This window comes from Periplaneta americana, chromosome 8, assembly GCF_040183065.1.
Source record: "Periplaneta americana isolate PAMFEO1 chromosome 8, P.americana_PAMFEO1_priV1, whole genome shotgun sequence".
Lineage (NCBI taxonomy): Eukaryota > Metazoa > Arthropoda > Insecta > Blattodea > Blattidae > Periplaneta > Periplaneta americana.
The window spans coordinates 168672852-168686156 of NC_091124.1; the positions used below are offsets into that span (position 1 = coordinate 168672852).

At 34.5% G+C, this 13305-nt stretch overlaps 1 protein-coding gene across 6 annotated transcripts in view; it reads right to left on the reverse strand.

The window, feature by feature from the left end:
* Window positions 1–13305, reverse strand: part of LOC138705231 (tudor domain-containing protein 5-like) — a 245950-nt gene that overhangs the window by 130329 nt on the left and 102316 nt on the right. For all 6 annotated transcript variants that reach the window (XM_069834040.1, XM_069834041.1, XM_069834042.1 and 3 more), the window contains one exon: window positions 10323–10528. In XM_069834040.1, the coding sequence (XP_069690141.1) occupies window positions 10323–10528 (206 nt within the window). The remainder of the gene's footprint in view (window positions 1–10322; window positions 10529–13305) is intronic.

Here is a 13305-nt window from a genome sequence, read left to right on the forward strand (position 1 = left end):
TATCACAGACCAAACCAACACAGAATATAGCATACGCTGAGAGCTACATGGCTAAGGGCAAGTTTGGTCACTAGTATGCAAACTTCGAATATTAAGTAACCTCTAGTTCCAAGATGTCTTCTCATAGCAGTAGTAGAATTCTACTGTGAACAGGGTTGGCTCATCTTGGTTTAAAACAGGTGACTTCTTTTTTTTTCAAATCCACTGGTCTTTAAATATGCTTTGAAAAACCACTATATACAAAAACCAAAACATTTCAGGAGAAGCAGAAAAGCAGTAAATATTATAAATTTCCAAAGTGGTTATAGAAAACAATTTGTATTTCTCTATTATACAAGTGAAACCATTGAGTATTCACATACCGGATTAACTTTCTGCACCACATAATTAATTTTTTATCAAAACGTCACATAGTATTTTTTCGAGGCACAATGACGATATATATATTTACAGGTGTTACATGCTGTCTCTTCTCACTTTATAGATCTCTTGAATGTGGAACAAGTTTTGATGGAGAAATCATTGCAATAAGTGGAAGTCTCGGGAATCTTCTATGCCACATCAATAAATTTAAAAATGCAGTTATATTGTCAGACTCCAAAGCAGTTATTCTATCAATAGTCATCTCAAACAGCAGAAATAACTAAAATGCTCTCTCAATATCACTCAATAAAAGAATTGTATTCCAATGGATACCATCCATTGTGGAATCCTGGGAAACGAGAATGCGGATGCTTTAGCAAAAAAGGGCAGCACTGCTACTTACAGACCTGTTACTAAATCTATGTATTACTCTGTGAAAAGGTTTATTAAATCTACATACTTAGACTTCAACAAACAAAATTTGATAATACAATCTCAAGGGAAAAAATGGAACTCTCTGCATCAAAATCCACAGTTAATTCCCGATTTACCACGAAAATCGTCTGTAGCTGCATTTAGATTGGCAACAGGCCATGACTGTTTGGCCAAACACCTGCATAGAATTGGAATATGGCCAGCCTCATGGTCTAGTGGTCAGAGCTTCTGGCTATAGTTCATGAGGTCCCGGGTTCCATTCCCAGTTAGAGCACAGGAATTTTTCCTTAAAGGGGATTATTCCTGTGTTCGTCCATGGTCTGGAATTTAGGTTAAGTTTAGATTTAAGACCTCTCCTGGCACCACAATATCATAATCATCCTATCACATCATCGGGGTAATGTAACTCCGCCTTCCAGGTGCCCCAACCTCAGAAGTGGGTTACAATTAAGCCATTGCCAGGAGAGAAGACCAGAAATGTCGAAAAGACAACCTGGTGGCATTGGATAAAAAAAAAAAAATAGGAATATATCAGTCCCCTAACTGCCCATTGTGCAACTCAAACCAAGCAATGGATTCGGAACACCTCAAAATCTGTGCTTCATTGGCTGACCATGATAATATCTTTGAAAAATATTGGAGTGCAAGAGGTCAAATGACTTTATTGTCAAACCCCTGGCATTAGAATACAACAACATATTTTTTTATAAGTCCATCTATTAATATTATTTTCCAACCCTTCCACTGAACCAACAATGACTGAATTCAAACATAATTTAACAGCTTGCTGACAATTTTTCACTGTTAGATCAATTTCCAGCATCAGTTGTATATAATGGCTCAGAAAGATGCTATATTACTTGTTACAAAGAGGAGTCAGTCATGTCGTTTCCTTGGTGCATTATGGGCCGAAAGACAGGTCCAGTTTGGCTATATTTAGTAATAACTAATAATTAAAAAAGATCCTAGAAAGGAGAAATGGGCCAAATGCACAAAATGTGGGCATGCAATGAAGTGACCAGAATGAAGAAACATTTCTGTGTTCCTTCACAAATGAAGATGATAGTGAATATGAAGTAACACCAGGCAACATCTGACTGTAAATATATTACATTTATGCATATCAATGTCTCAGATGAGTGCAAAAATGCGGAAAAATAAATTGATATGATATGATATAATATATTTATTTCTACAGCTCTTACTTAGTAATGGGTCTTCACCACATCTCTGTATTCATTCTTCCCATCACCCTCTAATTACAATAACATATACAAACTTTCATTGACGTGTGCAGTCATTTTATTTTACCTTTACTATTCCTATTACTATAATACATTACCTAAATTTGCTCTCTAGCCTCTCACCTTGAAAACTTTCCCTTCTATCTAGTGAACACCTCACCACTTTTATTGTTTTTGTATGCTGAAATACTTCCTATCATCTAAAATTTTCTTAATTTGTATATTAACTTTTACTAACATTACTTAATCATAATCATTCACTTTCATCTCCAATTTACAATCACTTCTACCTCTCCTCACTTTGTCATCACTCTTAGCCCCTATTTCTTTATTAGTCACTGAGTCACATGTTTATTTGTTCACTTTTACCTCCGATAAATTTTTCGTTAGGCACTATTTTTGTAAGTCAATGCCCAATTCAACCTTCATTTGTATACTTACATTGAAATACTTCCTCTAGTCCTATCATTCCAATTTTTTTGGTTGTACAGTAAATTTAGTAGTCACTTCCTATATTAGTAACATTTCACTACCAATTTCTATTAACAAATACTTCCAATTTCCTCTTGTCACCTCCTTTATCATCTATTGTTTCTCTGGACACTAATTCACTTATTCATTCATACATTTTCCCTCTGATTATTTTGATAGTTATTATTACTGTTTGAACACTTGTTTCTATATCTTTCGCCACTCTTTTATCACTTCCCCCCCTCAAGCACCAACTTCGTAGACCGTAGTTCTGCGGTCCCTTATTTCCTCCTTTCTTCCCCTCACAAGTAGATGGACTAACCAAATCTTCTTTACTTCCCCTCCTTGTCGACGTCTTCCGTGTTTCTCCCTACCCACCTTCTTGACCTGTTTTTTATGACCTACTCTTTCTGCCGTCAGCTGACTCGTCATCTTATCCCTTCTGCTATTGTCAGCAGTCTTCAGTAATTGTGCTTGCATGGTGATGATGGATTTATTTGCGATCACACGTCTCTCCTTTCCATGTCATCATATGTGTCTGCTTCCACTCTTCCTGAACTTGCTGTGTCAGACATTCCTTGTGTGGTTAATGCCCTCACTTCGGATTGTCCTGAACTAATTGAATCCTGTCTTAAAACTTCTGCTATACTTTCTTGGCTACCAATCTCACTTCTTCTTCTTCTTCTTCCAACCATTTGCTTATTTATAATCTTCCTCATTTTCATTTTAAAGTCCTTCCTGTTTCCTTCCATATCCTCTGTCTCCAACTCCTCTTGATTTAAATTTTCTAGACAAAATTCTAGATCGAAAATTTCATTATTTATGTTCAATTTATCTCCATAGAGGCTTGCGAAATATCTGTTCTTACTAGCCGCACACAGAAACGGTAGCAACAATCTTCTCCTGCATCTCATCTCATAATCGTAATCCATCTCAAGTAGAATATTTGAATTTTTTTAATACTTTCTTCTACTTAGAATTTTCTCCTTCATTAACATGTTTTTGAATAGAACCACAATAGGCCGATTCAACCCTCTTCCAACCCTGTAGATCTCTTCAATTTGCCCATCGCTCACGTCCATGTTGAAAACTTCCCATCACACTTTGAATACAGTGTCGTACGTTGTCTCGTTCTTCTCCTGTTCCATTTGTTCTATGCTGAAAAATACTAAGTTCTTCTTACTCTGCTTATCCTCCCAGAATTTAAATTTCCTCTTCATTTGTTTCTTTTCTAGCTCCATTTCTTCCATCTTTCTGCTGAATTCCTCGATCTTTTCTTCATTGTAACCTCCATTTTATTGTGTGTTCGGAATTTGCTTCACTCTGGTCTATGATCTAACTATATTGCTTCTAACTAACGGAGCTTTTTACACACATCTCTCCTGAGTGTTGTCTACTGTAGAACTGTAGGAAAAATAAATTAGCATTAACTGAACTGTGTTGAAATACTATACCTAACATAAATTAAATCTCAGAAAAATGTAATAGTTGTTTCTTCTTCTTCTTTTTCTTCTACTAATAGCAGCATTGAAGATTATATTCCATTTGATTCCCAGTGATCCAGTAAAGAACAATGATGTTTTTGTTTTCGTGAAGATCTTTAAATTCAGTCTTTTGCACTATAATAAGTGTTCTGTCCATTTTGCTTTCTTCCTCACAAACAGTGCAGGTATTTTTATTTATAAGTGCCTGTGTCATGAAGATGGGCAGCTAAACAGTCATGCTGCATTATTAATCGGAAAGTTGCGATTGCTTTGGTTTTTTGGAAGTTCCAAAATATTCTTGGTTGTAGATTGTGGGTTCTGGTATGGAACGTAATTGTGATAAGACTGCTCGATGACTCTGGTCAGTGTCTTTAATTTTATTATAATATTAATTTTGTTTAGTATTGGAAGTCTTACTTACTTACTTACTTACTAACCCGGAAGTTCATTGCCGCCCTCACATAAGCCCGCCATTGGTCCCTATCCTGAGCAAAATTAATCCATTCTCTATCATCATATCCCACCTCCCTCAAATCCATTTTAATATTATCTTCCCATCTACGTCTCGGCCTCCCTAAAGGTCTTTTTCCCTCCGGCCTCCCAACTAACACTCTATATGCATTTCTGGATTCGCCCATACGTGCTACATGCCCTGCCCATCTCAAACGTCTGGATTTAATGTTCCTAATTATGTCAGGTGAAGAATACAATGCGTGCAGTTCTGTGTTGTGTAACTTTCTCCATTCTCCTGTAACTTCATCCCTCTTAGCCCCAAATATTTTCCTAAGAATCTTATTCTCAAACACCCGTAGTCTCTGTTCCTCTCTCAAAGTAAGAGTCCAAGTTTCACAACCATACAAAACAACCGGTAATATAACTGTTTTATAAATTCTAACTTTCAGATTTTTCGACAGCAGACTGGATGATAAAAGTTTCTCAACCGAATAATAACAGGCATTTCCCATATTTATTCTGTGTTTAATTTCCTCCCGAGTATCATTTATATTTGTTACTGTTGCTCCCAGATATTTGAACTTCTCCACCTCTTCAAAAGACAAATTTCCAATTTTTATATTTCCATTTTGTACAATATTCTTGTCACGAGACATAATCATATACTTTGTCTTTTCAGGATTTACTTCCAAACCTATCTCTTTACTTGCTTCTAGTAAAATTCCCGTGTTTTCCCTAATTGTTTGTGGATTTTCTTCTAACATATTCATGTCACCCGCATAGACAAGCAGCTGATGTAACCCGTTCAATTCCAAACCCTCTCTGTTATCCTGGACTTTCCTAATGGCATACTCTAGAGCAAAGTTAAAAAGTAAAGGTGATAGTGCATCTCCTTGCTTTAGCCCACAGTGAATTGGAAACGCATCTGACAGAATGGGTATTGGAGGTCTACAGAGACTATTGCTAGATCTGGGCTGGTTGTACTGCATAGTGAATAAAAGTGGTTGGATCTGTTTTTTTTTTATAAATTACTGTAATTATACATTACTGTCTAGAACAGTGATGTCAAAGCGTCTGCATTGTGTGCTCTCAAGAAGCTGCACAACATTTCGTTAAGAGTAATGATTTTACTTTTATCTTGCTAAAAAGTGAACCTTGTTGGATTTGTATTGCTTGTAGTATGAGCACGTAACACTGGTGTTTTGACATCCCTGGTCTAGAAAATTTTCTACAACTCCAGTGTTGTTACTGTGCCTGTATCATCTCTTGGAGATGCTGCATTGAAATCCCCAATAATGATAGTGTTGTTGTTTTGGGGGGGGGGGGAGGAAAGGGTGGACTGTAAATTCCATAGATTTTGCATTTTTGTTCGGTTTTCCATGCTATAAGTTTTATTATTTCTGACTACTCTAATGTGTCTATATTCTTCATGATTTTGAACTGAGATTTCAGATTGCTCTTGAAGGCTGTGTACATTCTGCTGGAGAATCTTATTCAGAGATCTGCAATCACATTTTCTCATTTGGCCTTTGCCACAGAAAAGCTTTCTACGTTTCTGCAGATCTTTTAACTAAATTATTTTCCGACTATTATTAGCAATGGATGTTTTAATGTGTACAGCGTCACACCCTTGAATTTTTCACAGATTGTAAGCAAGCTCCTGAAACAGTTCAAAATACTGCAGGGTTGTGTTATTACTATGTGGATTTACCGTATTTTCTCGAATGCCCCGCACACTTTTTTACCGAAATGTATAAGTAAGCAATATATTACTGCTACTTACAGACCTGTTATTAAATCTACATATTACTCTGTGAAAAGCTTTATTAAATCTACATACTTAGACTTCAACAAACAAAATTTGATAACACAATCTCAAGGGAAAAAATGGAACTCTCTGCATCATAATCCACAGTTGATTCCTGATGTACCACGAAAATCGTCTGTAGCTGCATTTAGATTGGCAATAGGCCATGATTGTTTGGCCAAACACCTGCATAGAATTGGAATATATCAGTCCCCTAACTGTCCATTGTGCAACTCAAACCAAGAAATGGATTCGGAACACCTCAAAATCTGTGCTTCAGTGGCTGACCATGATAATATCTTTGAAAAATACTGGATTGCAAGAGGTCAAATGACTTTATTGTCAAACGCCTGGCATTAGAAAATAACAACAACAACATTCTGCTGGAGATCTTTCTGCTTTTAAATAGAGGGAATGTGGTCTGTCTTTCAAAGTTCAGGTATTTTATATTTTATGGTGTTATATTAGCTTCATTTATGATGGTATTAACATTTTTTTCTGTTCTAAAATGTGCTTCAGTTCTGTAAACTTTTGAATTGTTAGGCTTCCAGAATTCCAGAAGTTGATGATAGATACCCACTCTGTGTTGAGTCTCTTCAGGTGTCAATTCATGATGTATAGATCTACAACTTCTGCATCATTTTCTAAGTGTCTTAATGTGGCAATGTATTGTATCTTTTGAAACATCAAGTTCATTTGACAACCTACAAGCACTTTTTGCAGATTCTCTTCTGAAACTCTGCATATGTTCTCAATATTCTATACCTTGGGTCTTCCAGGACGTTGTAAATCTTTAATGTTTCCTTTCCCATTACTGAAATGCTGGAACCATCATTGTGTTATATAATCTCTAATGACAATTTCACCCTCGACTTCACATATTCTTCAAGCCATGGCAGCAGCTTTATAATCTTGTTTCCAGTAATGCTTCAGAAAGACCATAATCTCAGACTTCATCACTTGCATTTTATATTCTTTGTATTAACAATTGACGACCAAGAAATATTGGAGAGCAAGAGCGCTAATGGCTTCGTTGCCAAAGCCCAACATTAGATAACAACAACCACAACTGACGACTGTCACATGCTCACAATTCACAATAATAACCATGGCGTTCTGTGAATTGCTTTGCCCAACTGAATAAAATCTTTCAAATTTTGCAAAATACTAAACTTAAAAACCGACATTACTTATGTGACGACCTAATAATATACATACTAAATCCTTCAAAATGTTCTTAAGAATTTCTCCGTATTATTTATTTATTTAATTTGGTGGAGTTAAGGCCATCAGGCCTTCTCTACCACACCACCAGAATACAAATAGATATACACAAGAAACGAATCCAGAAAATTGGTGTCCATTTAATTCCAGATGTTGGAAGTTCCTCTTTATTCCACTTAAGATGTCTCACAAGCACCAAACGTCTTCCTCCAATGTATAATCAAGATCATATCATCCACTGCCTTGACTTGCTAAAAATTCTTTTCAAACCATATAGTCGGTATAAAATTAATGCTTTCTTCTCTGGTCTATTGATGACCACAATATCCACTCTTCTCGTACTTCCATCTTCTGAAAAGTAGGCTATTTCTACAAATAGTTCCAATATTTGTTTACATAATACTGACGTAATGTGAGATCGAACTGTGTGGTGCCAATTAAGTTTCCCTTTAAGACAATATCCTAACACATGACCCAATGTTTCCACTTCTTCACATCCTGGGAAACAACGCCATTTTGTGGTAGTGTTCTTCCTGAAACAGCCCTTACTGTTGCAGTGTTACAGGACATTTTAATGGCTGTCATTCAATCCAAAGAAGACAGTCCAGTTTTATTGCTAATTTAGAAATTACTCTTGGAAACATCTGCAAAAATAGATACACCTTTACTTTTGTTAGGGAGACGACTCTATGAATTGGAACCTTGCTTCTATAGTTGTTTTCGAAGCTGACATCCGAAACTCGATAGTGAATTGTCATTATAATGGATTCCCAAATTAGATAATGATGTTCTCATTTCAGCATTTAAATTAAGATTGCTATGCAGGTGTGTGTCCTCTACTTGCAGCAACCTCTCGGCAATATCGAAGTGCTGTATATTTGCTTCCCACACTGTTTTAATAATGCTAATCCCCTTAAGTTTTTCGCTACATACAGCATGTCATTTGGACAATCATGAGGAGATTTAGAATTAGGAGATTTAGAATTTCTGATAAACCTTATCTGCACCTTCCAAAAATGAATGAGGTGTCCTATCAATAGGTGTTGTCTATTATCTATATATGGCGGTGGGCTAAATAAACTGAGTTCTCATGTTAAGTTTCTGATTAGGTTTCGATAAGGTGAAACTTGCTAATAGGTTTATCATTATTTAAAGATTCAATGACTGTAGTAATATCAAAAATGATTGTGTCAAAAAAGGTAACCATTCATTTTCGGAGTCTCTGAAAGTTTACCTGAAAACTGAAAATGAAACTTTATTTATCATCTATTTGTGTATTTCTTTTGAGAAGATCCATCCCTTTGTTTTAAGTGATATTGCATGTGGAAAATGCAAGAAACTGCGACATTAATGGACCATTCTTCATATCGATGGTGTTGAACAGCAACCTTGTATGTACAGTATATTAAAAAAAAAAAAAGATTTCACTTGATTCCTATCAAAAAATCGTCCCAAATCTTCTGTCAACACATCTTACGTCAGGGCATGGATACAAACTTTACATTTAAATATCCTGGTAAGTTATGTCAGACATGTTTTGTTCGATATTAAAACGTTTTTTGAGACTCTCCTGTAACACTGAATTTTTTGGCATATGAGTTTGCTGTTCACACCATCAATATGGGACTTTTCACATAACGTAATAAGTGAAGGTATGATAGCATGTCACTACTTTTGCTGTGCAACTTTTCTGCTGCAGCTACACATTGTGTTTACACATAAGCCAAAAGTTGCATGCTACTTTTTGTGCTGTGCAACCCAAAAGCAACAGCTTTGCACCTCTTATGCTGATTCTACAAAGCATTTTGTGGTTATGTTGGCATTGGTTTTCAGATAATGAAATTCAATAGATAGCTTACTTCTCAGAATTAAAGGTAGAACAACAAAAGGCAGAAGGTGTTAAGTCAAAGAGTGAATAAAAATAGAGAGCAATGTGATTACAGTCTCCTTTGAGAATTATGATTATGGGGATGAATGTTTGTAAAAACGTTTTGCAAGTGTCAGAAAGAGTATTACTTTTTAATCGCATTCATTATTGTACTAGGTATGAAGAGTGTGGATTTTATTTTTATTATTGTTTTGCGACATTATTTTGTACTACACTAGCAATTTTTGCTAAAGCCAACCATATTTTATCTTTTGTTGGGAAAATTGACATTTGCAAATTCCACAAGCATCTCTGGGTTCAAGTAGGTCTATTATTTATGTTTCTGTCCTAACTAGTACTCAAAATTGACATTATTTTTATTATAAACTCGTCATAAAAGCGCCAATTTACTTAATGATTCTCGTAAACAATGTTGATCACTTTTCTGTTTCAAACTAGCCTATGTTATGAAAAATTAAAAAATAAATTGTGTCATCACCAAATATACTCTTTCAAGTTCTACATTTAGGAAATACCCGAAGTCATTTATTTTCATCACGTTAAACATTAAAATATATAGAATCAACATAAAGCAATATCGGTACATTTGGGTGGTAACACTGCTAACAAATTGCTGTAAAACTTTCAACAAAATCCATAAAAAAAAATACAGCAGTTGCAACCCTGGGAACTCTTTTCACACATTACTATTTTCAAGCGGCTTGCAGTATAAAAAATTGAGATCAGCTGGTTTTGTAGCTGCTGCTTACCAAGTTGCATTCTTATTCGCACATCACAGTACACAAGTTGCACTGTATTTTGTACTGCAGTGTTGCAAAAACAGTAATGTGTGATAGTGCCTTAACATGGAATACAAGTTGAAAAATGTAGTATTGCACAATGAAGACAATGTGTGATAGCGTTTTAACCTAGAATACAAGTTGAAAATGTAGTATTGCATAATGAAGACTTACTGTATGTCGTTCATTAGTTTATCCAATGCCAAATGAGTTTTCTCTCCTCTTAACTGTATCCAAAAATTCTGGGGTGTGTACACCTCTGCTACAAGCACTTCTAGTAATGATCCATTTGTAGTTTCAGGTGGAATCTTTTGATACTGAAGCTTTTCTTTATGTCCAATAACTTCTGGTGGGTATAAATCCAGGATGAGTTCATTTGCCTTTACCAGAAGAAAAACAAATATATAAATACATATGAATCAGAACATGGGAGTTATGCAGGATAATTCCAGATAATTTTAGTTTCTGCTTTCTCATTAAATAAAGCATAAAAAGAAAAAGAAGTAGTAGTAGTAGTAGTAGTAGTAGTAGTAGTAGTAGTAGTAGTAATAATAATAATAATAATAATAATAATAATAATAATAATTTATTTAATCTGGCGGAGCTAAGGCCAGTAGGCCTTCTCTTCCGCTCAGCCAGACTCTAATTCTAATCGAATACAATAGGCTTACAGTAGTTATTACTAGGGACCGGATTTGTAGGTTTTAACTATTTTTTCCCTTGCTTCCGAACTCCTAATTTCTTCAATACTTTCCCGAATCATGATCATAGGAATCGTATATGTGAATTCTGTTAAACCTAAAAACCTAAATTGGACCTTAGTACCTAAAAAAATCTAAATCGTTGTTGATAAGAGTTATCCTGTATTTACTGCATTATATATTGATTCTTTTTTTTAATTTTTAAGAAATATCAATACATTTCGCAAGAAAGAGAGGGAAAGAGAGGAAAGAACACTCTCGATATGTGGACGAGGCTCCTTCAATCCTAAGACAAAATCTGTACTTATCAGTGATAACATCTATAGCTCCCTTGCTTTCCTCAAGGCACATTTCAGTGACCTTCCAAAATATATCGAGTACTTGGAATCTTTGTTGCTGCAACTGAAAGATGCAATGGTGTCATTGACTCACTTCTACAGAAACAGGATCCGTGGGTGAAGTCGTCACATTAAAACTGAAGAAAGTATTGCAGAGGAATACAGGGTTTGAAAAAATGAAAAATATGTGCTCCATTCTCCAGAGGGAAAGCTTCAATTGTCAGTTACTGTGGGTACCTGCTGCAGTGCCAGCGATGAAATTTGCACCTATGATGTCATGTGCTGTCAAAAGAACCTTTTCGTCCTTCAAATGTATTTTGAGAGAGAATACAAAAAAACTTCTCAGTCGAGAATCTTGAAAAGAATTTGGTCATATATTCGAACCAGGAACTGTAGCAGTAAATAATGTTATTTTGTTTGTTTGTTACTTTTTAAAATAATTCTTGATCAAGTTTGAACAAATGTAATTCAAAAGTTGTGTGTACTGCACCTCTAATCTATTGAAAATGGAAATTTATGTAGTTATATCAAGGCAAATTATATTAGATAAAATGTTAATTGCTACAATAATTTATTCAAACTATAAATAATGTTAAAGGGGAAGGAGCAAAAATTTCGAATCTTATAAATTTCTATAAATAGTTTGGTTCTTGAAAAGGTCAGTTCCATTGTCCATGTTGCCTTAATAAATATAATTTATTTTTTTTAAATACATTTTTACCTATCAGGCAGTTTTTGTGACTCCTTTCACAGGTTGGACATAAAACCTAAAGAAACCTATTTCACCTATTCCAAAAACCTAAAATGGTCTTCTTAAAAACCTAATAATCCAGTCTCTAGTTATTACATTAATATATAGACCGTAAAACAACATGAATACAAAACTAGGGTGACCAGATTCACATCAATAAAAAAAGAGGACACAAAGCTTCAAAAAGGAGGACATTGTTCGAAAAAAAAAAAGGGCAGAAAATATGTAGTAGCCTACTCGATTTAGGTTTAGGCCTATATTATACTTTAAATTACATCAATATATAGTAAGATTTAGGCTTATATCATACTTAAAAGTATGTTAATATATATTTTATTACAAAATAATTATGATAAAACTTAATAATAATGATTTTACAGTTGGCTACATATGAAAGTCAAGGGAACTATAATTATTAAAGAGTACAGAAAATGTCTATTTATATTTAGGCTTAGGCCTATGTATATTTTATTTAAAATTATGTCAATATCTATTTAATTATAGCATACTTATGATAAAACTTAATAATATAAAAAGATTTTACAGTTAGCTACATATGAAAGCCAAGGAAACTATAATTATTATCAAAAGGAGGAGCAAAGAGAGTTATGAATGTTAGCAAAGAGGATATTCCGTTGATGCTGCTGCCACCTACTGGCAAATTACTTGAAAAAGGCGTCAAGTCGGATAGTTTTAAAATATTAGGCATACAAGTTACGAAAAGGAGGACATTTCTTTATTTTTTTTAAATTCGCCCGGACAAAGGCCTAAAAAGGCGACATGTCCAGACAAAAGAGGAAATCCGATTACCCTATGAAAAGCTAAATGATAACCTTCTCTTCTGTGAAGTTTAATAAAGTATAATAAGAGTGTTATAGTGTAATATATTTTATCCATGACCATAACGAAAAACATGCCTTTATTAAATACTTTTGCGTTTGTAAAGTAGGCTTTTATTCAACATTACTTTATTTCACTAGTAAGATAAGGACTTTACCTCACAGTTTGAACTTTATCTCACAGTTCATTAGCATTTTCCTAGTACCCGGGCACACACGTATATTTTTCCATTGCACTATTACTCAAGAAGTTAATATATTAATTACTAGATGTCACTACCTCTACTTCTTTATTACAATTTCTTAAATATACATACACTCAATCTCCTTCTCTTTTCTCTATCTAATACGTCGTAATTTATGTATTGCATCCATATCTAATATGTATTTTTTTTTTAAATTTGTAATAATTTACCTTTTGGGAAGCGAGGAGACTTGAATCTGCGAAGTTGGGTTTACAGGATTTTATAATTTTATAACAACACGCGTTAGTCAACTGAGCTAAACAGACACAATGATTAATTATGT